This window comes from Oenanthe melanoleuca, chromosome 4 (assembly GCF_029582105.1).
Source record: "Oenanthe melanoleuca isolate GR-GAL-2019-014 chromosome 4, OMel1.0, whole genome shotgun sequence".
NCBI lineage: Eukaryota > Metazoa > Chordata > Aves > Passeriformes > Muscicapidae > Oenanthe > Oenanthe melanoleuca.
Window position 1 is genome coordinate 6190792 of NC_079337.1, and position 26770 is coordinate 6217561.

General features: G+C 40.7%; 1 protein-coding gene across 3 annotated transcripts; it reads left to right on the forward strand.

The window, feature by feature from the left end:
* LARP1B (La ribonucleoprotein 1B) lies at positions 1-26530 on the forward strand. 3 transcript variants are annotated; one of them, XM_056489103.1, is made up of 19 exons: positions 1-500; positions 7156-7217; positions 7949-8008; positions 9817-9985; positions 11351-11488; positions 14015-14158; positions 14267-14435; positions 18171-18315; positions 18527-18701; positions 19499-19671; positions 19841-20212; positions 21053-21173; positions 21687-21892; positions 22259-22365; positions 22846-23003; positions 23304-23448; positions 23916-24025; positions 24246-24373; positions 24576-26530. In XM_056489103.1, exons 1-19 carry the CDS (start codon positions 278-280, stop codon positions 24795-24797), a joined length of 3027 nt encoding a protein of 1008 aa, XP_056345078.1. In that variant the 5' UTR covers positions 1-277; the 3' UTR covers positions 24798-26530. The 3 variants fall into 3 exon arrangements, with proteins under 3 accessions (XP_056345078.1, XP_056345079.1, XP_056345080.1); XM_056489104.1 differs by having other exon boundaries at positions 22849-23003; XM_056489105.1 differs by lacking the exons at positions 1-500; positions 7156-7217; positions 7949-8008; ... (2 more) ...; positions 14015-14158; positions 14267-14435 and adding an exon at positions 15315-15443.
* Positions 26531-26770: the final 240 nt, after the last annotated feature.

Sequence of the window (26770 nt, forward strand, 5' to 3'; positions counted from 1 at the left end):
GCAGCGCGCCCGGAGCGCCGCCCGTCCCTCCGCAGGCGGCGGCGGCCCCGGCGGGTCGCGCTCGCTGTCGCTGTCCCTCGCTCCGCGCGTCGCCCCCAGCGGCAGCGAGCGGCCGCAGGGCAGCAAGGAGCCGGCGGCGCTCGGCCCGGCCGGGGGGCGCTGGCAGCGGCTGCGGGGCGGGGCGGCCAGGAGAGGAGGCGGGTTCCCCTTCCCCCGCCGCGGGCTCCTCGCCTCGGCCGCCCCGGCTGCGGCCCCTCCGGCGGGCGCACGGCCGGGCATGTCCGCGGCGCAGGTGTCGGAGCGGCGGGGCTGGGGGGCGGCCCAGGAACCCCGGCAGCCCGAGCCCGGCTCGCCCCGCGGCGAGGAGGTGGCGGAGGAGGGCGGCCGGAGCAGGGAAGCCCCGGCGCCCAAGGAGAACGCGTGGACGCGGCGCAGAGCCCGGCGGGACAGCCCTTCCCCGCCCGCGGGGCCGGACGGGCGGCTCGGACCGCAGGAGCCAGGTGCGGGGCCGGGAGCGTGTGCGCGGCGCCTCGGTGGCATCGGGGTGGTTTTGGTTTTGGTTTTTTTGGCCGGGTTGTTTTTGGGAAGGAAAAGCGCGTGTTTGTCGGCGGCCGCGGAGCCGGGCCCGTGCGCAGCGCGGCGGGAGCCGGGCCGGGCGCGCTGGGCTTGACATACATGGGCACAGGAGGGAGCGCTCGGGGCGGGGGACACGGCCGGGGACAGCAGCGCCGGGCTGGCTGCAGCTCCCGGGGCTTGCAGTGGCCATCCCGGTGACCTCCGGCCGGCGCCTGGCGCTCGCAGAGAGGGCTGCTCGCCCACTCGTCTCGTTTAGCCTCCTTCAGAAATGCCGCTTTGCCACAGCTGTTTTTCGGCCAATTGTGTAGCAAGGCCCTCGGAACTATCCGTTACTTGGGTTTGGCTTCCAGAACGGGGCTGCAGAAGCTCTAAGCACTGACAAAAGCAGACAGTTCGCTTGCTGTTGGGATTTGGTGTGTTTACATAGGGAGAGTAGCCACGGGATAATTTCCTGGCCTTAAATCACTACAAGTAAGATAAAGCTGCTTTATAGGCACCACGCTGCCTGAGCGGGCATATGGCTGTACAAAGCTGGTCGTCAAGGACCTAACTTGAAGTTGCCAGGCTTTATGCTTACGCTAGCAAAGAGTTCCTAGAAGTTTGTAGCTTCTTGGAGTATTGTTCTTGGCTGCAAGTAAACTGCTGACCTCAAAATAAATACTTCAACTAGTGCTTCCCGAGAATTTCAATCTCAGTAGTTGCTCCCGAGGGCACCTGACAAACCTTTTTTGTGATCTCACAGTCACTTTTATCCTTGAATTAAACATGTACTTCCTTGACAAAGAGAAATATATAATTTACAGTTTCAAGTATACAGGTCATACAAACGGACACCACATTCCAGACCACAAAATCTCTACTTGGCTGAAGAGCAGAACTTTTGGCAACATATGTACCCATCTTTATTATCTGGACTGTTTTGTTTATGTGTACTGACGCGCTCCTAAATACCTGTTTGTGCCGAGCTTCCAAAATCCGGCTACTGGGCAGTAGCTTGTGGTCTGCTTCATGCATTGAAGGGGACTTGTCACTCATCTGCCTTGATGTGGAAGAAATAACAACAGTGCTGCATCAGAAGCAGTGGGGAAACTGCTTTTGTTGTGTTAGCACCTTGTGTGCTTCACCTCTGTAAAGTTTGCTTTTCCAGCAAAGATAAAGCACGTAAATAGTTGCTGAAGGAAGGAGGAGGCAGGAAGCAGTGCATTCATACACTGTGCGCATTGTCTGCTTCATTTCATGATTTTGGAGAGCCTTCTATTGCTTTTCTCCTGCAAGAAGTTGTGCTTACCATTAATGGAATTAATAATTAAACTGAGGAGTTGTACTAGAACATAATTTTCAGTGGCCAGGTGTATAACTAAGCAAATAAGGGAGTCAGTGTTGCTGGCGGTGGCACTGGTGAAGAACACACACCAGGGTGTGTGTTTTGGTTTGGCCACCACCAGAAGCACTGTGAGGAAGCCACCATTCTTAACCTTGTAAAAGGCAAAGCAGCTGATCCTTCCTGGCTGTTTGAAGGAAGAAATTGCCATGTGCCTCCACCCGCAACAAGGGATGTATTTTGAAGAAACTAATTGCACGTTGGCAAAGCAAAATCTGTCACACTAGGCTCTTATGAATGTTGTAGTATGGAAATTAGTCATGTGAAATAATAAGTGGATGAGCAGAAATGCTACTGGGATGGAATGTAGAACTATCCGTAAAGAGGATAATAAAATGTAAAAGGATCTCACATCAAAGCAGTGACTGGATCCTGTTAGACTTGTTGATCCTGGCATAATTTGCTAAAAGTTTCCTGAGACGTGCACCTATGGTATGTTCAGTGATAGTTACAGACTTGAGAAAATTGGTTCCAGCCTCTCATCTTTGGGCTTTCAATTTATCATAGGATTGGTCTGTGATAGAGGCAAACCTGGCTCTTGGTATTGAAACAAACAGTTAATGTCACCTGATACTACCAGGAAAATGTAAAATTTTGGCAGAAGAATTCAGTCCAAGCATTGTTACTACAACTGATTATATTTTTTTTCTCAGATACCTTTGTAGGTTTTAATCTTTACAGTAAACCAAACACCCAGTGCAAACAAATCTGAACTTTTCATGGTGTGTTTGTTACCACAGCTCAGTGTTTCTGACCAAGCATTTCACTAAACTTTCCTTTTAAGCAGAATAGCTTCAGAATTACTTCAGAAGCTACTTTTACATCTTCATCTGCTTTTAACTTGTAGGGAAGGACTTGTATCAGGTAAAAAATTGCTTGTGAAATTTATAGGCTTCTCTCTAGTTGAGGAGGAATTGTTTCCCTGAGATAGTGGTTAAGCTTTGAAATACACTGCCCAGGGAGGTGTGGAGTGTCAGAGGAGGGGTCCAAGAAATCACTCAGTGCCAGAGTTTAGTTGACAAAGTGGTGTTTGGTCAAAGGTTGGTCTCAATGATCTTGGAGGTCTTTTCCAATCTCAGTGATTCCATGATTCTGATCCTGGTGATCGCGGTGAGAGGGAGTAGGCTTTAACAGAGGCTACCAAGTGATGAAAGGTGCTTCTGTGATGTGCCTCCCTCCCCTTGTAGTGCCAAGCCAATGTATTGCAGTAAGTCCTCACTTCTTTAGGTTGAAACTGTAAGTTTCCCATCCTCCACATAAAAAAGTTCACCCAGGATCAAGTAGTTAAAATAATTTTGTTTCAAAGGTTCTCCCACCTCTTCATCTTATGACACTTCGGCGCTGCCTTTTTTGTGAGGTTGCAAAAAAGGAATCTGAATGACAAGTTCTCAAGTCTTCCTGTGATCTGTGTAGCTAATGTGGGTCTCTAATAATTTATTAGATGACTATTCAAAAATCCTTCATGAAATTCATTAAAATATTCAGTGAAGCAAAATACTTCTGCTGAAAAAGTGGTTGAAGTGGGTTTGCCTACTAGTGTGTGCTTGAATAGTGTAGTTAATTAAGTGCACACTTTATTATTATTATTTTGTGCTTATTGTGTTATTTCTGGGCATCAAAGTATACATGTTATGTGTTTGCTATTTTGGTAGCAGAACCATTTCACTGTAGTGCTATTGTATAAATCAATTTGCTTTAGTCTGATAGCAAAACAGGATGTAAAGGTAGTTTAGTGAAGATATACTGTGTTGCTAGGAATAGCAAACCTTAAATGAGCAGATTCATAAATGATCTGATAATCAGATTTTTGGATGTATTAAGGCAGGTATTCTCATTAGTTCTTATGAATTTATGGAGTGTTTTAATAGCAGTGTCTAAAAAATATTCAAAGCATTAGCAGAAGTTTCAGCATCGACAATTTCCCCAACCCTAAAGGGATTAAAAATATTATCCTTACAAAGCTGCTGCCTGTATTTTAGTTGTACCTAACAGCATGTGTAATTTTGTGTAGTTGTTTTTTGTCTGGGGTTTTTTGTTTCTAAACTGGAGACCTGTTATGAAACTGAAACCCACCTCTCTGTGCTATGCTATGTGCTACATTTAACTGTGAAAACTTCAGTAGAAATTGAGTCACAGGTTGCAGTTTTCTATGAAGATGCTAAGAAAAAAATGAACAGAGAAATTAAATATAAAGAAAATAAATAGTATCATGTTGAATCAATAATATATTGTGGATTCCCACCCCCCACCCCCAAATTTCTTGTTACATTGAGAAATTGATGGGTTTTGAACATGAACAGGTGGAAGGGTGCAGGTGTCATAACTCGCTGCCTTGGTTAATTGTTCAAATAGTGTGTAGATTGTCAATCTAATGTAGTTTTTTGCTATAAAATGCTAGAACTCTTGTATAATGTTAGGATAGTAATTAGGATTTTTAAAAATTGTTTTGTAGAATTTCTGCTCTAAATCTTTGCTCTGGATTTAAATTAATTATGTTCTCCAAGGGGTATTTTTTGTTACATTTGCTATACTTAATCTGTTAAAACAATAGAGCTTCAAACCGTCCTTTCTGAAGTCCTATTACTTGTGATCCTATTGTCTTGTGATCCTATTGTGATTGTGATCAGGGCTATTTTGGTGAGAGATCTTACCTACAGACTTTGCTCCTCAGCTGTCCAGCTTTCCCTTCTCTGTTGCCATTGTCCCAGAGGATTTGCTGCAGAGCTGGTGGTTCCAAAATGCATCTTTCATTTTTTCAGACCTGTTGTTCCATTTATCTTGACATGCTGCACATGGTGTGGTTGAAAGATGATCATTGGCAATTAAACTGCCTCATCCTTGGGGCAGCTTAAGTTCATACTTTATTTATTTGTCCCACACCCTCAGAACTCTGAAACTCGGCAAGTAAGATCATTGAAGAACAGTGAATTCTTTTATCAACACAGCATGCCACTAATGAACATGTTCCTTGTAGCATATCACAAAATAAACAATTTTAATGCAGTTGTGGTGGAATTAACAAGTGAAATAGTTCATTTGAAAGGCCTTGTTGAATTCTGCTGAAACTAAAGATGCCATTTTGGGGTACCTAACGCTGTTAGGGGGTGTTAAAACCAAACCCCAGAGTGATGTTAAGCAGAGGGCTTTTAGCTGAACATGTGTTTTGCCTCAATAGTGTCTCTGGGCCTGTTCATGACAACAGAACAGGTATGAACTGGGTAAAACCTTTCAGTGATCTCATGTTAGTTTCTTACTTTTACTCTCCCACCCTCCTTCTTGTTTTTCCTTCCCCTTTATCTTCACTTTCATGCTTCACACTGAAGCCCAGCTCCCACGTGATAAGCTCCAGAAAGCTGGCTGGGAAGGACCTGTAAAATTTGGTTTTGAGCATGGCTTTTTTGGGAGGACAAGGAACTTTGTGGAGGTGTTTCCCTACCTGTACTTCAGGGAAGTACAGAGTGAGATGAGATCTCAAGCCCTTTGAGTTCTAAAAGGGCATCATCTGCCAGGCGGTGCGTTGCCTAATACTTTCTTTGTGTTTAGCTTGCAAATGCATCTTCCAAGTCTTGGATTACTCCATTCAGATAAGAGAGATTCCTTAAAACGAGTTGGGTCTCATTCTGCTCAATTCAGATAGCCTCTCCTGCTGCCTGGAATAAATTATATCCCATGACTAAGATGGTGCAGCAACAGCGAGTCTTGCACTTCTGAGTGCCTCGCTACGCCCTGCTGACACACAGAGCAGGAGTTCTGGCAGAGCTGTCCTTCAGCAGCAATTTAAGTAAAAGTGCTGTGAGATGGAAAAAGGGCTTCAGTCAGGTAATTGGACAGAGTCTTGTGTTTACAGCCACTCAGTTTACCTGCACGGGTAATTGGCAGTTCTGTTGGAGAGTATTACAAATTTGCTTGCTGCTCCACCCCTGCAGTCGTTTGTCTTGTTTTGTAAAAGGGCAATTAGTTTACTACTGAGTGGCAAGTGAAAATTAGGGTTACATGGTCAGTGTGTGTTTCTTAAAGCTCTCAGTCTGAAGTTAATTGAGATGTGTGTTTTGTCTTTGTTTTAAAAAGCAGATCTGCAGAAGAGGCAAAAACCTGCTGGCAAATGGTGGTGAGGATTCACTGGATTCATGTCTGGTGATATGCCTAAGTTGTATGAACCATATACATGAAATTCATAATTTATGTGGCTATAAATTATATTAAAATTCATACAGGAATATGGAGTAAGCATTAGTTTGTGCTTCTAACGTTCGCTGTGTATTCCAGGAAGCAGACAGAGAGGCTTTCCAGAGTCACTGGGGCACAAGGGTGGGGTTCCCAGTGTGGAGCCGTGATAAGGGAGATTAGTCACTGGATGTGAAAGAGATAAGGGCTGAGGAGGTGATGTTATCCCTGTATAAAATAATCCACTTGTGATTTCAGACACGTTCAGTGTTTCAAGCTTGTCTCGCAATAAAACACCGAATGAAAAGTTTCAAGGAATGGTTGTGACTCCCATCTGTATGGGAAGACATTAATTGGGAGAACCAGAGCTTAACAGAAGCAATTAAGAGATGGTTTCCTCTTGCTCAGTCGATCAGATGGCATCATTATTATAATGTTTAGTCTTTAACTAAGTAGTATTTTTCTCTTTTCCTATTTTCCTTTATTTGTTTGTTTGTTTTGTTTTTTACTTTGGCTTGATTTTGAGCTATATGGCTAAACTCTATTTGGCATCCGAGTAACTGCTTATTAAAGAAAATTACTAGGAATTTGGGAATATATAATTGTTTCTATGGTTTTTTTTTTTCCTTACTTTTATAATTATAGATTTCATAAATTCTGCCTTAAAAGTATAGCTTTTAATAGGAGAACTAATTAAATATGTATCAGGGGTTTTCTTTGCCACTTATTAGATTAAAACACCAGCATTTTGACATAGCCTTGACCTTCTTAGTTGAAAAAAGGTGCTTAAATACTGAGTAAGGCAGCATCTTGTACACCTGGCTTGCAAGAGGATTTGCACTTACTGTGAATGTGAGTTTTCAGTATCATGTACTTTATTCACTAAAAAAAAGTTCATAGGCTTTGATATCAAGCCCTCAGAAACACTTTGGTGTAGTATGACAGAGCATGGCAGAGTTGTTAATACACACCTGCCTTACTCATTTAAAGTGCAGCCTAATTCTTCACCTGAAAATGTTTTTCTTCCTTTTCAGAGCTACAAAATTTCACTAAAGTGATAAAAGCAGGAAAACCCAGGTCAAGAAAAAGCAGCAAGGTTTGTATTTTTGCCTGTAAATATTCAGTGTGGTAAATAGCTGACACGCTCTAATAAAAAGATAGAAGGTGTTTTGGAGTTCCAAACAGAAGTGTTATGTTATGTCTTGGTAAGAGACAATTTTGAACACAGAGACAAATATATATGTATAAAAAAGGAAATTAAAATTAGAGTTGCTAAATTAGTGTATGCACGAGGGATAAAGAAAAGCATTTTTTTTTAAAAATCAGTAGGATTACATCAAAATGTGAAGGGGCTGCAAAGAAACAGCATCACTTCAGCACAAGTGATGCTAGATTGGTTTTGGAAATCCTCTTTGCATCCTATGTGATGAGTGTCCTTTATGTGCATAAATTTACCAATATGACAACAGGAGACACCGAGTCCTTTTATTGAAACATTAAGTTCCTAAAATTTTGTACAGCTACCCCTTTTTAGGTTGGCTAATAGCTGTCAAAGTTTCCAAAGAGCTAAAAGCTTTAAGCAGTAGATGCCTTTAAATCACATATGTGTAAGACATTTAATCTGACAATTGTTTGATGTGAGCTCAGAACTCTTTCTTAAGTTGTGTGTTTGTTTAATGTTGCATTTCTTTTTTTGTAAAAATATTGCTACTTTTAACAACTCTGCTTCAGGGGGTAGTCTGGCTCTCTGAGCCATGACTGACATCTTTCCTGGGTTAAGAAGGGCTAAATCAAGGAAGGAATATAAACTGCTTGTCACCTTTGCAGGCTGATGATTTGGGTGATTTCGCAAGCTGGCCGACCCCAAGCGAAATAGCAAACAATGAAGTAAGTGTCCTGTGTAATCCTCAGGATTATTATTATTTTTTTTAAACCGTGCTGTCTCATCTGTTTAATACTGTTCCCCCCAGAATGTGGTTTGGGTGTTGTAGGGTCTCAGTAAAGGTTTGTCAATAATTCAGGATGCTGGTGTGTGCTTAACTGTCTGCACTGGCACTGAATTTTTTTTTTTTATTAATGGTGTGCCACAGACATGTACATTAAGTAGTGCCTTATTTTTTAACTCCACTGTTTAAAAAGTTTCATTTACATTTTCTGTTGTTTTAATCTGTTTGTGCAGAGATGAGAAAGCCTTTGGAGCTGTGAACATGCTGCCCTCTCTTGTGGCTCAGAGTGCTTTGTGCTCATTGCTGAACACAGTTTAGTTACTCTTAGTTATCTTATTCCTCTGATATATTTCTCCCCTTCTGGGTTTTAAGTTGACATCTATTCTGTCAAATTATCTTCCTTTCTCTTTATCTCAAGTGGTAAGTGCATAATGTATTTTAGACCTCTCTGATGCTATTTAAAGCAAGAAGAGAGCACAGATGATTGCAAATGGTAGGGAGCCATTTCACTGTGCTGTAGCTCTGCAGCAGCATCCCTGTGGTGCTTTTACTGTGTTCTTGGTCAGGGAAACCACAAAATTTGGGTTCCACAACATGCATTTTATAACTGAAAGTGTCCTATTTCATGTAGTGTTTGCAAAATCACATTCAGTTTGTATTTAAACTTAGTTTATTTGTCTAGGGGAAGGCTTTGTGTTCAAATTAATTACAGCACAGTACTGCAGTATCTACTGTATGTGTTCCAGAAGGTTCAAAGCTGTCTCCACAACCTAGGAAAATTCTTTCTCTTTAGCAGAAATGTCTGCAAAACTTCCCATTTTGCAGGTAAAAATTATATCTGATCATAAAATTATTTGGGTTGGAAGGATCCTTTAAAGGTCTTCTCATCCAGCCCCCCCTCTCAAACCAAGTGGAAGGGACATCTTCCACTTGATCAAGTGAGCTTCATCCAACCTTTAATGTTTCCCAGGAAGTCCCAGGGACATCCAACCACCTCTCTTGATAACCTGTGCCACTGTTTCACCACTCTCATAGTGAGAAATTTCTTCCTGTACCTTGTCTGAAACTTTTATTTCAAAGCCATTCCCCTTTGTCCTATTGCTACAGGCCCTGCTAAACAGTCTGTCCCGCTTTCATAATCCCCCTTTAAGCATTGAAAGGCCATGATAAGGTCTCCCTGAAGCCTTCTTTTCTCCTAGCTGAGCAATCCCAGCTCTTAGCTTGTCTTCATTGGAGAGGAGCTTCAGCTCTCTCATCATCCTTGGCCTCCAACAGGTCCATATTTTCATCCTGGGGACTCCAGAGCTGGAGGCAGCATTGCAAGTGGGGTCTCATCAGAGTGGGGCAGAGGGGCAGAATCCCCTCCCTCCTTCACAATATTCTGTGAACCTAGCTTTTTAAATATAATAAGTCTGAATAGTAGATACTAGTGAGAATACTTCTTTTTTTCCTACAAAATAAATTTTCATGTCTGGAGTCATGATTGTTATGCACACTGCCATTTTACATCTGTTAAAAACAAAAAAGACCTTTCTCAGTCTAAAAATGCATTTTATGCTCTTGCCATGTTAGCAGAAAATAAAACTATCTGAATAAGAGACTTTATAAAACAAGACAATTCTTAAAGTTCATCCTGCTGAAGAGGCTGTGAGCAGGTAATAAAAAAGGAATTTTAATAGCTAAAGGAATTGTGCGCCTCCTTCTATCAGCAGCTGTACTGCCAGAAATAATTACCTGTGTCTCTTACAGTGTAAGACTGTAAGTCATAGTAAGAAGCCAACAAATAGAAGAGAAAAGGAGGAGAAATCTGATCAAAAAAGCAATAATGGAATCAAGGACAATCCTGAGGCAAAGCCAGATGGTCCAGCAGATAACACTAGTGAAGATGAAGCTCAAACTAATAACCAAAGGAAAAAAGGTGAGTTTAGGCACTGTGTATAATGCAGTAAATCACTGTTGATACAGATGCATCGATTCCAGTTGCGTGACTCAATAAAACTTCTCATGATTTGCCTTTGCTGGTGAATATGCCTGCATGGAAGCCTCAGCCAGACTGCCTCCCCCAGTCTGGAGTGTTCTGTTCAGTCTGGGGGAAAAGCAGCCTATGCCCTATTGATGGTCCTTGGAGCTCTGATGATTTCTGGAAGATTTTGTCATGGCTGTACAAGCCATTACTATCTCTGATATCTTTGTTTCCCTCCATAGGTAGCACTGTGTTAATTCAACTTAAAATATGTGTGTGTGTGTGTGTATGTTATTGCATATACACCAGCACTTCAGTTTTCATGCTCTACTATTAGCTTGCACATTGCAGTGATCATTTGAAAACTAAACCAGGTTATTTGCTTCCTTTTGATCCAGTCTGTTACATTAAAAATGGGAAGCAAACCCGTAGCTCATTTGATCAGGAGGTTGGAATAGGCTGCAGAAGCAGCAGAAATAGTTTCAATATCAGCTTCTTTTTTGTCTTGCTTCCCTGCTGGTGTTTTTCCAGATCCTAAAGACTTTTGCTGTTCAGATTTATGAATCTTCCTATATACACATATATATTAAAAAAAAACCTTTACTGCTTTTAATTTTTTCAGTCTAAGTGTAAATCTAAAGCAAAGCATTCCACGTGTTTTTCTTCCCCTGCCCAGTGCAGAGAAGACATTTTATGTGCTTGCTTATATTTCTTAGCCACAAAAGAATGGACACAATATCAATCACTATTCTAGTTAAATAAATTATTAGTGGATACTTTAGGCCAGCCTGCAAATACAACAAAATAAAGCTTTGCTAGTAATTTTTGATGCATGTGAATGAACTTTGAATATCTTGAGGTGAAAGTACAGTACCCACAGCTAAATTCTCAGGAAAATTTGTATGGCTTGTGATTGAAATCTTTATTGTGGTGGTTAATTTTACATGCTATTTTGTAACCTCAAAGTTTCATATACAAGTTATGAAATTTTATAGCAAGGAAATTACTGTCTTTATTTAACACTGATATAACTGTAAATAGTTGATCATGAAGCATCTAAAAAGCCATGAAATAAAGGCAAACATTTTATTTATTATATTTGAAGCTTAGGTGAGGTTGCATTTCAGTCTCAGAAATTCTTGTTTACTGCATTTATTATTTAGTCATTATAGTATCTTAAAATTTCAATGTTAAGCTTCTCCTGCTTTTTAAAATTTGAAATTAACTTGCTAGTTTTACAAGGAAAATTCTGTAGAGTCTTTTCAGGAGCTGAAACCTCAAGTATTAGTATAATTAAGAGTAATACATTAACTTTTCAAGGTAACAAGCAGAAATGGGTGCCGCTTCACTTGGACGATGTGAGGTCAGACAATCAAGACAGAGCTCGAACAAGCTCCAGATTCGTGCTGGAAACAAACAAGTTAATACCACATAACAACAGGAGGAATGAGGCAAGAAGTAAGTAGTTCTCAGTCTCTGGGTCTTGCTGTTGGTAGCAAATCAAGTGTAATATCACTTGAGCTGGCAGTTTATGTCGAAACTTGGCTCTACCTGTAGTAGGTAAAACCTGGTGTTTATATTTGCCAGTGACCAGCAGCATATATATTCCTCTTCATGTGGCCCTACACCATCTAGTCCCACAATTTTACAATGCAGAAAGTTTGGAAACAGTCTCAGAAATTGTCTGCTCAGTCCTGCTCTGCTGCTATTCCCACAGTTTGTTGCTAGCAGAGCAGCTGCTTGTGGAGCTACACTTTGAACTCTGCTTTGGCAGTTCTACTGATGTTGTTTTTTCCTCCGAGCTGGACCGATTCCCTCAGCTCCCTGACCTATTTCTCAGCACAGCTATACAAAAAGCTGTACTAACACCACAACTGGTGCTGCTTCTGGTCCTCAGGTGTTGTGAACACAGCTGGTTAGGGGGCAGAAATCTTAGGCTAAGTGAAAGTTTGTTGGTTTAAGTTTTAAAATTGCAATATATATGCACAGTTTGAATGTTTGCTTATTACAATAAGAACTAGATGCTACTGACATGGAATTTATGAAGCCACTTTAGGAACATGGATGTAAGAGTTTGACCTGGATGTCTAAGGAATGGATATGGGTGGGGGGAGGATTTTTAACAGTTATCACTTCTTTCAGCAGTTTTTTCTTAGGATGGTCAAATGACTGAAAACCATACACATACAGATTATATTGTCTGTAAATTCAGAGTCTTATTTGACAGGACTTGAGTGTGTGACATACATGTGTAGTTGTAGGATTGACTAAAAATCGTTGCTAAACCAAGATTTTTAATACAATTTTTAATACGCATCTTTAGTCAGTCCTTTGTTAAATTTAGCAGCTCTCAGTTTGATCCAGTAGGGGCTGTATCCCCAGGCATTCCTGTGGCAAAGTGGTCTCCCTGGCATCTGAAAGACTATCCAATTACAACTCAGAGAAACTCTCAGCAAAGCTGTCTGACTGAACATGGAAGTCTCTGCAAGTATTAGGAAAAGGAAAGAAAATGAAACCCTCTCTCACACAATTCCTCTCACGACTGAAGTGGGAATTACACCTGTCCCTAAGTTTTGGGGTGGATGAAGCCAAGGTCCATGAGGTTTGGTTTGGACAGTTGCTGTTCAATGGGCAGAGTCAGGGGAGTGGTTGGCAGCTGCTGCCAGGGACAAAAGGGAGATTCCAGAGATCCACTGCTGTGGGATCCTGTCATCAAGAACTGGGCAAAGGGATCAGTGCACCCTCAGCACATTTGCAGATGACCCCAAGCTGAGTGCTGCAGTGGACGTGCCTGAAGGACAGGATGCCACTCAGAGGGACCTGGGCAAGCTTGGGAATTGGCCAATGGGAATCTCGTGAGGATTAACCAGTCGAAGTGCTGGAGCTGCACCTGGATGAGGGCAATCCCTGGCATCAATCCAGGCAGGGCATGAGCAGATGGAGAGCAGCCCTGCCCAGAAGGATTTGGGGTGCTGGTGGAGGAGAGGCTGGACATGACCCAGCCATGGCACTCAGCCCAGAGAGCCAAACGTGTCCTGGGCTCATCCAGAGCCCTGTGGGCAGCAGGGCAGGGAGGGGATTCTGCCCCTCTGCTCTGCTCTGGTGAGAGCCCCCTGGAGCACTGCATCAGCTCTGGGCTCCCAGCACAGGGAGCACATGGACCTGCTGGAGCCAGTATAGAGGAGGACCAGCAAGATGATCAGAGGGATGGAGAAAGGCTGGGAGAACTGAGTTTGTTCAGCCTGAAAAAGCAAAGGCTTTGGGGTGACCATAATTGTGGCCTTCAGTACCTGAAGGGAGCCTGCAAGGTGGAGAGAGACTATTTAAAAGGATGTGGAATTACAGGACTAGGGGGAATGGTTTTAAAATGAAAGCAATTAGGTTTAGATTATATATTAAGAAAAAAAAAAGAAAAAGACTTAGGGTGGTGAGGCCCTGGCACAGTTTACCCAGAAAAGCTGTGGATGCCCCATCCCTGAAGTATTCAAGGGCAGCTTGAATGAAGCTCTGAACAACCTGGTCTTGTGGAAGGTGTCCCTGCCCATGGCAACGGTGTTGGAACCAGACTGGTCTTTAAGAGTCCTTCCAACCCAAGCCATTCTGTAATTCTGTGAGTCCCGTCTCACTCCAGTAGTGGTGGGAGCTCTCCACAGGAGGCCTCTGACCTGTCATGATCATTCCTTCCTGCCCCAGGCTGATCATAGGTACTGTGACCTCTGAGCTGGCACCAGGGTGTCCAGTTGCTTCAGAAGGATTTGGGATTGATTGCCAGCCCATGCATTACCTCCTTGCTGCTGACCCCTCCTGCCTGACTCACCCTCTGGCAGACCTCTCCTGTTCCTCTCCTGCAGCTTCAGCTCTGACCACCTCAGCATGACTGAGGCTGTGGATTGCCTGGGCTCAGGCTGAGAACTCTGGTGGCATAAGGGACTTTGAGGCACCAGGAGGTTTCACTGAGATTTTGTGGTTCTTTTTCTCTTCAAGACTGGCGTCGTGATAGAGAGAAGAGAGACGACCATGACGAGGTGTGCAGCGTGAGGAGCGAGGGCAGCAGTGTCCGAGGGTTCTCCAGAGGCAGAGGAAGGGGGAGAAGCAGAGGAAGAGGACGAGGCAGAGGAAACCCCAGCAGTATGCAAAGAAATGGATACTTGGCAAAAAAAAAATAAAATTAAAGCTGGTTATAATGTTGTTTTCATTTGCTAATGTTGTTATTTTATGTTCTCTTTTATGTTAAAGTGAACTTTGACTATTCAGTTGGTTATCAAGAACTGTATGGTGAAGGAATTGACCAAGTATTTCAGCCTGAACTTAACCCTGGTGTGATTTATTACTATGGTGATGGAACAGGAGTGCAGATGTATTCTGTGGACGAAGCACTTCTCAAGGAATATATAAAACATCAAATGTAAGTAGATTGCTTAATGTATAAAAATTTTCAGAGATGTAGTTAAGACAAAATAACTCATTTCAAAGTGTTGAATCCTTATTATCCATGTCAAGTTGGAGATTAAGGCATTTCAGTTTAACTTTTTGAGTTAACTTTGACCATTATTAGTGTCAGCTCTAATTTATTCACTGGTGGAGTGGAAAAACTTGAGTAATGGGGAGGAGTTTTAAGGAAGCTGTTTCTGCATTTTGTACTGTAGTCTGGCTCTAACTTGTACAACTGCTTTATTTATGGTACACAGCCCTCTTTATGTTGTCATGTAATTGAGATATGGATGTCTCTGAGCTTGTGCTTTTGAGTACTGTTGGTCTGTTTGCCTGTAAAGCTCTTCTCGGGTGATGTTTCCCCTATTTGCTCTCAATTTCACTTTGAAAAGTCTTGTTAGTTTGATGTTTTCAGTGTGTTTCACTTGAAACATGTAACTGAGAGAGTAGTTTTGCAATGATACTTGATTTTTCAATAATCTGAAATGTTTACTTTCTCGTGTATACCATTAGGCAATGAGGAACCATCTGGAAGACTGATTATCACCAGGAGACAAGTCAAAAAGGGCCTGGAAAGCACTAGTTCATTTTAAAGAGACAGTTTCCACCACTGGCAGATATTTCATCCTCTGTACTTGCATTTCTCTGCGATGCCCTGTGGTGGTTTTTGATTGCCCTCGTGTTCCGTACAGCAACTTGCTTATTTTATTCTCGCTTCTTTTGTTACAGTTCACGCAAAAAGGAAGAGAAAAGCCTCTTTAAAGGGCAGAAAGTATCTGACATGTGGCTATCAACTTCAAAACTTCTATTGCAGTCTTTTTTTGCTCTTGCTGCCAGGCCCCTATGAGACCTGACAGTGGACATGTACCCCCATGTCAGGATAATCGGCCTTCACTGTCCTCAGACAAGTGGGGGAGGAGCACAGCCACTCCACTGTTGGCCAGATTTCTGGGCATGCAGTGTAGAATCCAGACCTCCTAAGGTAGGACATGACAATGTCCCCCTCTGCTGAGAAAATGTCAGTTACAGCACTGGTCACATCTGACTTCTGGGTATATTTGTATTCCCTTGTGGCACCGAGAGGTTGGCAGGTGTTGGTAGAAGACTTGGCATGGCTGGATAACCACAGCCATTGGTTGCTTGCCTGGTGTGAGCTCCTAAGGCACTTGGTTATGGAGTTTGCTTTCCATGAGAGGGAGATTCCTGAGCAGATTTAGAACAGAACTTCACAAGTTTTATTCTCCCTAGACAACAAAAAAAAAGATGTTTATTTATTCCCTTCTTTTAGCATATTAATAATGATGGGAGACAGACTTTATTCATCAGTTACCTATTATTAGCCTCTAAATTGAGGTGGCTTTGTCTGCCATTCATAATTTAGCTATAAAATATTAAAGTGACGCTGCCAAAGAAGGAAGTATATACAGAATAAAGGTACACAAAATTGTGGTCTCAGAGTTCCTATTGGAATCCAAGATAAATCAGGATATATTAAAGAAGTGAGATTGAATCCTAGTGATGAATATATTTTAAAAGTTTACCTGCTTAATAGAGAAAAACCTTAGACACTGTCCAACAGAGCTGATGTGTAATTACAGGAAGAAACATTGTTATCAAGCAGTTTATGCTTGTCCCAAGAAGCAGCTTGATGTACAAGAGAGTAATATTTGTACTGTGTACAAAAATATCTTCTATGTTTTTAACAGGCTGAAGTTGTCAGCCTAGAAAGTTTCAGTGCTTAGCAGCTCCTCATTCTGTAACATGCAGCAGAACTCTATTTAAAAAGCCCTCTTGCTTTAGAAAATAAATAAAAGTTCAAGTATCAATTCAAGAGTAAGGGAAGGGACTGTGAAGAAAAGGAGAAAAGCTGCAGGAGGTGTATGTGTTTAGGTTTGTCTCTACTTGGAGCAAACTTGTGCATTGTCTTCATTTATCATTAATGGTCTTTCACATTCCTTTTTCTAGAGTGATGGACATCAAGTGAGGCAGTTTGAGTCAAGTTCAGTCATTGTCCATTTCTGCTTGTGGAATTTTTAACTAGGCGAATCGTTACAGGATTTTACCTTTACTGTATGATTGTAAAGGTAACACTAGTAAAATGTTGGTATACGGCATTCGTGCTTGCTTATCTTCTAGACTGGGAGGGGAAAAGGAATGTAGCAGCTCAGAACAGTAGACAGGATATTCTTGCAAGAAACTATCTCTTTGTGCCCAGTTGCTTCACTGATCATACTTGGCTCTTAGTAAGAGCTTAATTCTCCAAAAGCCTTGTTCTCTTCTCTTCTCTGTTCGCTTTGATTTAATAGCAGTGTTTCCATTTGTCCTGTCTTGTCCAGCATTGAGACTTTAAATCCATTCTGTGTTGGTCAGAGCATGGTGCTGATACTGCCAAGGTCTCAGGGTTGATCCCTCCATGGGCCATTCCCTTGGGAGTTGGACTCAAGGATCCTTGTGGGTCCCTTCCAGCCCAGAATATTCTGTGTGTGATTCCGTGTGTTTCATAGAGCCAGCTTTTGCTTCAAATTTCTTTAGCTACAAAAAATTAGAGAAAGAAATGGTATCAAGGTGCTGCTTGGGTCAGTGATGGCATCAGAGTACTCTTGGAGACTTTGGCCTCGATCCCAGCTTCAGTGGACAGACTTGTTTTATTCTTTGTTGAAAGTAGAATGATCTTTATTTACATTTGCATGTACAACTTTTTTCCTCAGCATTTTAATACCCTCTCATTTTCTTTTTGCCCTACCTCTATTTTTGTCATAGATTTTAACTGCTTTCCATGAAGTCTTTCCCTACTTGCATTTTTCTGAATGTGGAGTTAGTATTCCGTGCAAAATCATGGCATGATGTGTAAGCTCTATGAAAGGCTTAGGTTCAGTTGTCATGTATATCGAGGAGGTTTTCCATTCTTTTTCATAGGACTTTTTTTCTCATTCCCTTGTTCTGTGTGACAGATTATGATTTGAATTCCTTACTTTTTGTCTTCACTAAGTATAAAACATCTTGACACCCGGATTATTTCCTAGAGCAGCTTCATTGTTGAAAATTTGTCTTTTTGCTGTTTGTCCCTCATCTCTGTGGTATTACCAGATTCCTGACATGTCCTTGTCCTTCAACTTCATCTATTCTTTAAGACTGTTTTCCTCCATGAACTGTTGTGCCTTTTTGGTACAGTTCCATGCCAAATACAACATTACTGGTTTTGTTTTCTCATCTTCCCATGAGCATGCTTGATGATTCAGGGTATATATCTGTGCCTCAACACTCAGATAAGATACTTAAGCCTTCCAATACACTGGAAACTGGGACAATAAAAGATGCAGTTCAGGATGAACTGTATGGGACATAACTTATGCTCTGACTGTAAGCAGTTCTTGTCCTTCATCTCTGTGGAGGCCAAGACAATGTTGTTCCCTTCTGTCTGTGTAAGTAATGAGGGAGGGGGTGGGTGAAGGAAAACTGGAGTGTAGTTTTTCGTTGTGCAAATGTAACAAAGCTTTGTTTTTTACCCCTCTGTGCTGTACTGAGTCATAAGTCTGTCAACCTGTCAAGCATGCTTGCTGCTCTCTGGGTCTTCTGCTGAAGAATGGTTTTGTTGATGTCAAAGTATTCTGTTTTTATAATGGAAGACTTTAACAAGGAATCTAGGTTGCTGCTTTGGGATTTTCTTTAACCATAGAATAAGCTCAGGTTTGTATGTTTCCTTCTGCAGTGAGTATTATTTCAGCACAGAAAATTTGGAGAGAGACTTCTTTCTGAGGAGGAAGATGGACCAACAAGGATTTTTGCCTGTGTCATTGATTGCCAGTTTCCGTCGGATGCAAGCTCTGACTACGAATGCTGCACTCATTTTGGAGGTAAAATCATTCAGAAGGATGTGTCTGAAAAGTTGCTTGGTTATTTCTGTGCTTTCATAGCTTCAGAGCTATGAAGTTGACAAAAATTTCTGTTTGCAATAACAAGGGATTCTATGAAGAGGCTGTAAGTGGCCAAGCTGGTGGTTTGGGGTTGTTTTTTTTTTTTTTTTTTCCTGATAGTTTTTAATGTTATAATATGCTTGTCACACAGGCACTTAAGGACAGTACAGAAGTTGAAACTGTGGATCAGAAACTAAGAAAAAGAGTTGATCCAGAAAAGTGGCCAATTCCAGGTCCTCCTCCATGCAACCTGCCTCCAACCGACTTTTCTCAGCTCATCAATTGTCCAGAATTCATACCAGGCCAAACTTTTGGCTCACATACTGGTAAAGGATTTATTTTACAGAAACATAAGTTTAGGGCTGTCTGTCTAGCTTAGGAAATTTGCCTCCTGATACTGATTTCATAATAGAAGTTCTACTTTTGGTAATGGTTTATTCAGCTGCTCTGCCTGCCAGCCTTGCACTTGCCAAGTCATGTGGCTGATGTGAAGTAGATAAAAAGGTCTCTTCTGTGTTATGGCTGTGACCATTCTCCAGAATATAGAATGGTGGATTACAGTCCTGTGGAATTAGTAATAGTAATCCTTAACTAGTCCTAAAATCTGCTTCATTTTTGTGGCAGCTGAAAGTTCGCTCTTTATTTGGGGCATACTTGTTTTGGATGAGAAGCTCATTCACATTTTTAATAGGGAGATGCATTTGTTTGCTGACAACCCTTGGCAAGGGAATCTTTTCCTAAAATGTTGGCTGAAATTAAATGGGAAGAATGAAGATGGAGTTAGGCACCCATCCACAGAGCTAGAGAATGACACAGAGAAAACACGATCCTAATGATGCTGCTCTTTTTTTCATCCTCAACAACATGTAATGTCTCAGAGACTGTGAAGAAACTTTCCATGGAAATAAATTCTTAGAATTGATTTTATTCTGAAATGTTGAGTGAAATGTGAAAAGCTGTCTGTTAAAAATGAAAATATCTTTGATCAGCATTATGCTTATCCAGAGAGGTAGAAAAATGGTAGCTGAGGTTAAAAGAAAGACCAGTGAAACAATTGAAAAACAAGCAAAATAGAACCAAAGCAATCCACAACAGGAACTGAACTACTGTTTTCTACTGCTAGAGTCTGCACCAAGTTCTCCAAGAGTGGGAAGCCCACTGAGTCCAAAGGAAAATGCTGAATCAAGTAATTTTCAGACAATGTGTAAAGGACTGTCTACAAGTTTGCCTGATTTGGACTCTGAACCTTGGATAGAAGTGAAGAAGAGGCATCGTGCATCCACTGTCAAGCTAAAGGTAAAATCAAAAACCTTTATGTTATGTTTAAATAAACAAATGCAAAACCAACTTTTGAGGCTACACTGTAAACTGAGGTTTAAACATCTTAACATATGTGATGCTTGAGAATGCAATAAAATTTGGAAAATCATTATCCAATTCAAATATAAGACCTTTTCCAACTTAGGAGACTGCTCCTGTAGCTGATCAAACACCAGATCAACACCAGCCACCCCCACCTCTGGAGGAACAAGAACAGGAAGAACTTGAATTTTTGTTTGATGAAGAGATGGAACAAAATCAGTGTCAGAAGAATAAATTTACTGATTGGTCAGATAGTGATTCTGATTACGAAATTGATGATCAGGATGTAAACAAGATTTTAATTGTAACACAGACACCACCATATGTGAAAAAACATCCTTGTGGAGACCGTGCTGGCAACCGTGTGTGCCGTGCAAAAATTACATCAGAACTTGCTAAAGTCATTAATGATGGCTTGTACTACTATGAGCAGGATTTGTGGATGGATCAGAGTGAAAATGATGCCATGATGAAGGTAATTCACTTTAATTTTTGACTTGAAAACCATGCCTGTCCAAATAGTTTCCAAATTAATTTCAGCCTTCTGCCATGAAGTTGTAAAATGCTACAGGAAAGTGACCGTAATTTGCAGGTTTGCTGAATTGTCTTTACAGTTGAAAGCAAACTCCAGTTTTTAATGCCACAGATTTGACCAAAAGCACTGAATGAATATTTTTTGTAGCATTTTGGCGAGGGTTCAACTTTTCCAATGTTTTCTTGTTCTATGAGTAGTTTGTTTCATAACAGCTGCAAACCCCTACCCAGAGGGGAAGGGGGTACGTGTCAGAGATGAGATGATGAGAGGGAAGTAATGCACTCATTTTAAAGCAGTTTAATATTAAGGTTCTGTTTGCCTTGTAGTTTGTTAGAACAATAGTTAGAATGAAGTTACCTAAACACTGATTGGTGAGGGAAAGGGGCTTGCTTTGTCTGTGCACCAAGAGGGGGAAGAAGCTTCGTGGACAAATGGAGCATGTCCGTACAAAAGCAAGATGACAAAGGTGGGAATGGTTGTTGAGAATAAGAGTGAGAAATAAAGGTAGAATACGGATTAGAATGGACCAAGAAAACCAGCAAACGTGAAGAGGGTAGTGAGAAATAGCAAACTGCAAGAGAGAGTATTTCCTTTTTTGTTGTTATGGACTTGACAATGATTTGACGAGATTTTCGTGCACAGGATGCACATATCCCACCTGAGGTGTGTGGGTACTAGTGTGTCAGTTCTGGCTTATTTTCTCTTCATGAAATGCATCTGTCTCTCAGGATGGTATCTGTTACCCTGCTTTGCATTTACAATTTGCTTTCTCTAATTCAGCAAGAGATTGAGAACTTTAAGAAGCTAAACCTAATTAATAAGGACAAATTTGCTGGTCTTGCACCAGAAACTGCTGATCCAACCCAAGAAGTTCCTCCAAGACCTTCAGGGTTACAGAAAGGTAAGTATAAAAGTATTTGTTTTTTAGAATCTCTGTAATAAAGAACAACTCTGTAGGTATTTTGACTCTTTCTGCCTGTGCAGTATTTTAATTTTGGTTCCAGTCAGCAGTCTGAGGGGGCTTTTTCTTTGCTAATTTTTCAAGTTGTCAACTGTTCATGGATAGTGTGGTTTCAGTTGAATGACAAGAAGCTGGCACTTGTTCTGCTTTGTTGTCACTCTCTACCACCGCCAGGTGCTCTTTGTGTGACTTGGAATTTACAATGTGTAAAGTTAAACCGAAGCTGTGAAACATTTTATAGATTTCTTTATGGGATACAGGGATGGAAGGAAATGAGATTAGAAGAATTTACCACTTGTATCATACCATTACTGAGCAGTCACAACGTCTTATCTCTTGTGTGTATTTCTGATACAATGGTACTATTAACATTTACTGGGTTACATGCTAATAGCATCTCTAAAGCAGCTCAGTAAAACCACCTCACTCTCTCCTTCCTGCCTCCATATTTAGTAGAGGAGCTGGTCTGTCATTTCCTGAGTACTGAAGTTCCTCCAACAGCAGGAATGGCTCGATCACTGCCAACAGCAGTCCCAGATTCCCCCCATTTCCACCCTGGATTCATCCCACGAACACCTCGCACCCCAAGGCTCCAGGATCCCAACAAAACACCCAGGTTCTACCCTGTTGTTAAAGAAGCACGATCCTTTGATGTAAAGGTAAATGGAAAAACAAATTAAAAAAAAGAAAACTAAAACAGTAAAAGCCTGTAAAGCTCATGTTTGTGTGTATTTAAATGCTTGTACTGCTATTGCTTTACTCCAAAATATTTACCATATTCATTTTTTTTAATTTCTATTAAATGCTTTTCGAGTCTTTTTCCTGGAAAGTCCTTACTAAAAGAAGTGTAATGCCTAAGATTTTTGATTAGTTACACAAGACTAATCTTCAGGTTATGAAACTGTCTTCTTGTGACTTTATAACTTGTTAGATAACAGAATAGAAAACTTTTAGATCTCTCTTTTAAAAGAGAGAGAATGAGTGAAGTGAAATTAGGGAAATAAATCCTTCATTTACTTTCTTAGACCCCAAGAAAAAGAAAAACACGCCACAGTACAAATCCTCCCTTGGAATGCCATGTTGGTTGGGTGATGGATTCCAGAGACCACAGGCCAAGAACTTCCTCTGTGAGGTAAATGCTGTTGCTGTTATTCAAAATTTCTTTGCAGATAGTTCTCACTACTAATGGAGAAGCAGGCTGTAAAAGGCAATTTATAAATACAATGGAAGGAAGAAAAGAATGATCAAGAAAGACGAAAGTATGGAATACAGAGCTGTCTGGAAACAAGCTAGGCAGATTGATGTTCAGTGCTGTTTGATCAATGATGCAGCAGCAGTAATGTTACTTGAGGTACTCCAGTGGTCATTTAAAATCAAGCAGGACAGTAATGTTTAATTATCATTGTCCAAAACTGTTTTATTTTTGACATATTAGCACAAAATCTGATTTCCTTGAGGTGCACCCAAACCCAGATGCACTGCAGCAGTCCCCAGGTGACCGTACTTCAGCTCTTGCATAGGTCAGGGTGGGTGAAAACTGATGCTGCAGAAAAGCTTTGTTTACAGGGCAGAAATATCTTTTTTTTTTTTTTTTTTTTTTTTTTTTCCCCAGCAGTTCCAATGCCTCACCTTCAGAAGGCGCTCCACTGGCAGGTTATGGCTGTACTCCAAATTCTCTTCCCAAATTCCAGCACCCATCTCACGAACTGTTAAAGGAAAATGGCTTTACTCAGCAGGTGTACCACAAATACCGGCGGAGGTGTTTAACAGGTAAGCTGTTCCATGCACCACCTCAAACTTTTAGAAGCTTCTAGGTGTTGTCTGGTACCAGTTTTCTTCCCATTGTTCCTCATCCTTAATTTTTCTTGGGAAAGGCAATCAAAATTTATTTGGTTCCTCCATTTCAGGAACTCTGCTTTCCATTTAATTTTACATTCCCTGACAAAAAAATCACCCTCAAATTTGAACTGAAATTACCAGAAGATCTGGTGTGTTTTTTACTAAAGGCAAGGCACTTCAAGATATTCTGGATATAGTGGTTTTGTTCTTCCCTTTCTTTTTTTCTTCCAGAGAGGAAACGGTTGGGAATTGGCCAGTCCCAAGAAATGAACACACTTTTTCGTTTCTGGTCCTTTTTTCTGAGAGATCACTTCAACAAGAAAATGTATGAAGAATTCAAACAGCTTGCTCTAGAGGATGCAAAAGAACACTACAGGTATTTTTTTCCTGAGCCTTACCATTGCTTTTAATGACTGTGAAGTTTACATACATCTGCTGTGAACATTTTTAGTATGCCTTCGACTTTTTAAAATAGCAAATTGTGTATTTTAATAGCAAAAATCAATATATAATTGTGCTTTGCAGATGAATAGCTGACTGTACAGCATTTCCTGACCTGTGATCAGTTCTAAATTTTACAAAATCCTGTAACTTTTTGACCATGACAAGTCAGTTCTGTACTAACACTCCTCAGATTCTTCCTTCTGTCAGTGAAGATGTTCTTAATCTCCTTTCACTTGTTCAAACTGGTTCTTGCCTTACAAAAAATTACCACAAAGGAAATTGTCACTGCCCTTCAGTTCTTGGATATAATTCCCTTCCTTCCACCCAGTTCTTCCACCTCTTATTTCTCTGAGCCAAAGAAACAAGGTGGATTTTTTGTACCTCTCTGTTCTGTTCCAGGTACGGCTTGGAATGCTTGTTCAGATTTTACAGCTATGGCCTGGAAAAAAAATTCAGGAAAGAAATATTCGAGGATTTCCAGCAAGAAACAAAGAGGGACTATGAAGCTGGTAATTATCACAGGCCTGCCACTGCTCACACTGTGGTAACATTACTTAAAGATAATTCCAGTTCCTTGGCACTGACTCGTTAACTAACCAAGAACAGCTTTTATTAATATTCTTTTTATCTTCAGTTCTTTTAAAAATATAGTTACTAATGGACCATTAAGTTTATAATTAAATTTGACCTTTGTAATAAAGCAGTAAAATTATCTTTTTCTGTTACTAGGTCAGCTGTATGGACTGGAAAAATTTTGGGCTTACCTAAAATACTCTCAGCACAAGACTCCAGCCGTTGACCCCAAACTGCAAGAATACCTGAGTAAATTTAAGAGACTGGAGGACTTCAGGGTGGATGTAAGTTTTAATGCCTGTTTTAAATAATATTTGGTGTACTAATATTTTCACTGCAAGGTAATCTGAGAGCATTACTTGATTTCATGAAAATGCAGCCTGATAAATTCTAAGGGCATAATCTTTTCAGTCCTACAAGTCTGTGGAGAGGCAAAAATATCTGACTTTACAGGAAAACACCCAAATTGCCCATGTTTATTTTCAGCCTCCTCTTGGTGAAGAATCTGGCAGGAGGAGACCAGGTGAGGATTCAGGTCATCGCAGACATCAGCCCAACTCTTCTAAAACACTTTCCACCACCAAACCTGCTGCTGCCTGTCAGTCCCAGGCGCTGGGGAGCGTTTCCTGTGGAAATACAGTGCAAGCCTCTGCAGGCCGTAGCAATGCTGCCACCAAATCTATAGAAAGTGATGTACCAGAAAAATAGACTTGGGATGAGCTCGTGCCCTCGAGAGTCAACTCTGGCATCGCTCCCCTAATCTGGAGATCTTCAAGGCGAGGCAATCTCTACTACGTGATTAAAAATGTATGGAAAGACAAAGGATGGGATTCTCTTTTTCACAGGATATAGTTCCAAAACACTTGCCCTAGGAGAGTTGCTCTTGGTTATGGGATCATTGGAAGGATGCTAGGGAAGATTCTTTGGCTTCAGTATTGCTTTTCTCAAGCTTTTGTTTACAAAGAACTGCATTCCTTGCATATGCAAAAAATACTTCGAGGGATGCCTTACATTTCAGCTCAGATTTCTTAAAAAAAGGTATGATATATATCCATGTTATTTACTGTGCTCTCCTTACCCATATTTCCCCATTATTTGTATTTTACCAAAGCAAAAAAGATTACATTATATGTAGATTATTAAATGGAAAAGGAAGGATCTATGTGACTGGTTTGCTTTCAAGGCTATCAAAAAAGATGTTTTTCTGCAAAAGCACACTTGAGAACATGCAGCTGTATATGAAAACTGCATTTCTGGATTTTATTTAAAGATATAGTTTCTATTTTTTTCAGGGTCTCCATAGTTAGTATTTTATTAAGTATGGAGTTTGAGTGGACATAACTGGGATAGTTTTGCAGATATTTCCTTCAGTGCTGGCTCTTTAATAATTCAAGCAACAGAAAACTACAGGGGAAAATTGAGTTTTTGATTTCATAGTGTCTTAAATTAACATTCAGTATCTAGTTTGTGCAGATTGTTAAAATAGCCAACCATTCATACTCTGGGCTTGAGAGGTGTCTTCATTTGAATTCTCTTATTATGAAGTCTAGCAGGAGAGGCGTAATTTTGAATTTTTTTTCTCTATATTTCAAGTAATAATTAGTTTGGAGGGAAACAAAGTATTCCTTGTAAATTTTAATTTTTGCTTTGTTTTGAAATATCTGAATGAAGTTCTGCTTAAATTATGCTTGCTAAGCCTAAATGATTTCAAACAGGTCTAAAGACAATTTCACTGAATGTAAGTTATTCAAATACAAATCCACTTTTGTAGCTGAAAGAGGGGGATGTTTATAACCTGTCATGTCTTATTAACTTCATTACTTTGTTTTTAAAGACTCAAGAAGAACCAAGTGAATAACTTCCCTTCCAGGGATAGGTGAGAGGAATTCCAGCTTTTTGTTAGTTAACTGCAGAATTACTTCAGGTAACTTTTAAAGTTATAAAGTGATGTCTAGCACAGATGCCTTAAACTGACTGCACAGCCATGGATGGAGCTTTAAACTAGCAGCTCTCAGAGGCTATAGTGAATTTGTTAATTTTCCAGTCATTGTCCTGTGAATCTCACTGAAACAAATGATGGATATTTGCATTGAAAGGAGTGGATGGTAGCGGTGACTTTCCCCACAGTTTATACCATTTCAGCACAAAATCCAGCCTTTTGTCAGTGGCCTGTTCTAAATAAATTTAAATGAACACATACCAAGATTTGAAGTAAATATCCTATAAATATGCTGAAGTGACACATCTCAATCCTGTGTTTGATCCATGCCTTTTGCTACCCATGAAAATGATGCGAATGTAAATTTGGATTGAAATTGTATATACAAGTAATAAATTTAAGATATTTCAATTTTTCATTGGAAAATGTGCAGATTGAGCTTATAGTGTGTGTAATTTTGTGATATCTTGAAAAATTTTATAAAAACAACAAAAAACTCTAATAGTGTTGTACATCAAGTTTTTTCCCCTCAAAAGTGTGAAGAAAAACAACTTGAAAGACTGCAAGGCCATAGATTTGCATGGGAATTTCTGTTGCACTGAGGTGTTGGGGAAACCCAGCCTGGTATTGTTGGAATACAAGCCAGCTTTCTACTTCCCATGGGCTTGAGTCTCTCTTCCCTTGCAGACAGTGGAAAGAAAAATCCTTCCATTGTTTGTGATTTCACTGACTGGCTTCAAGT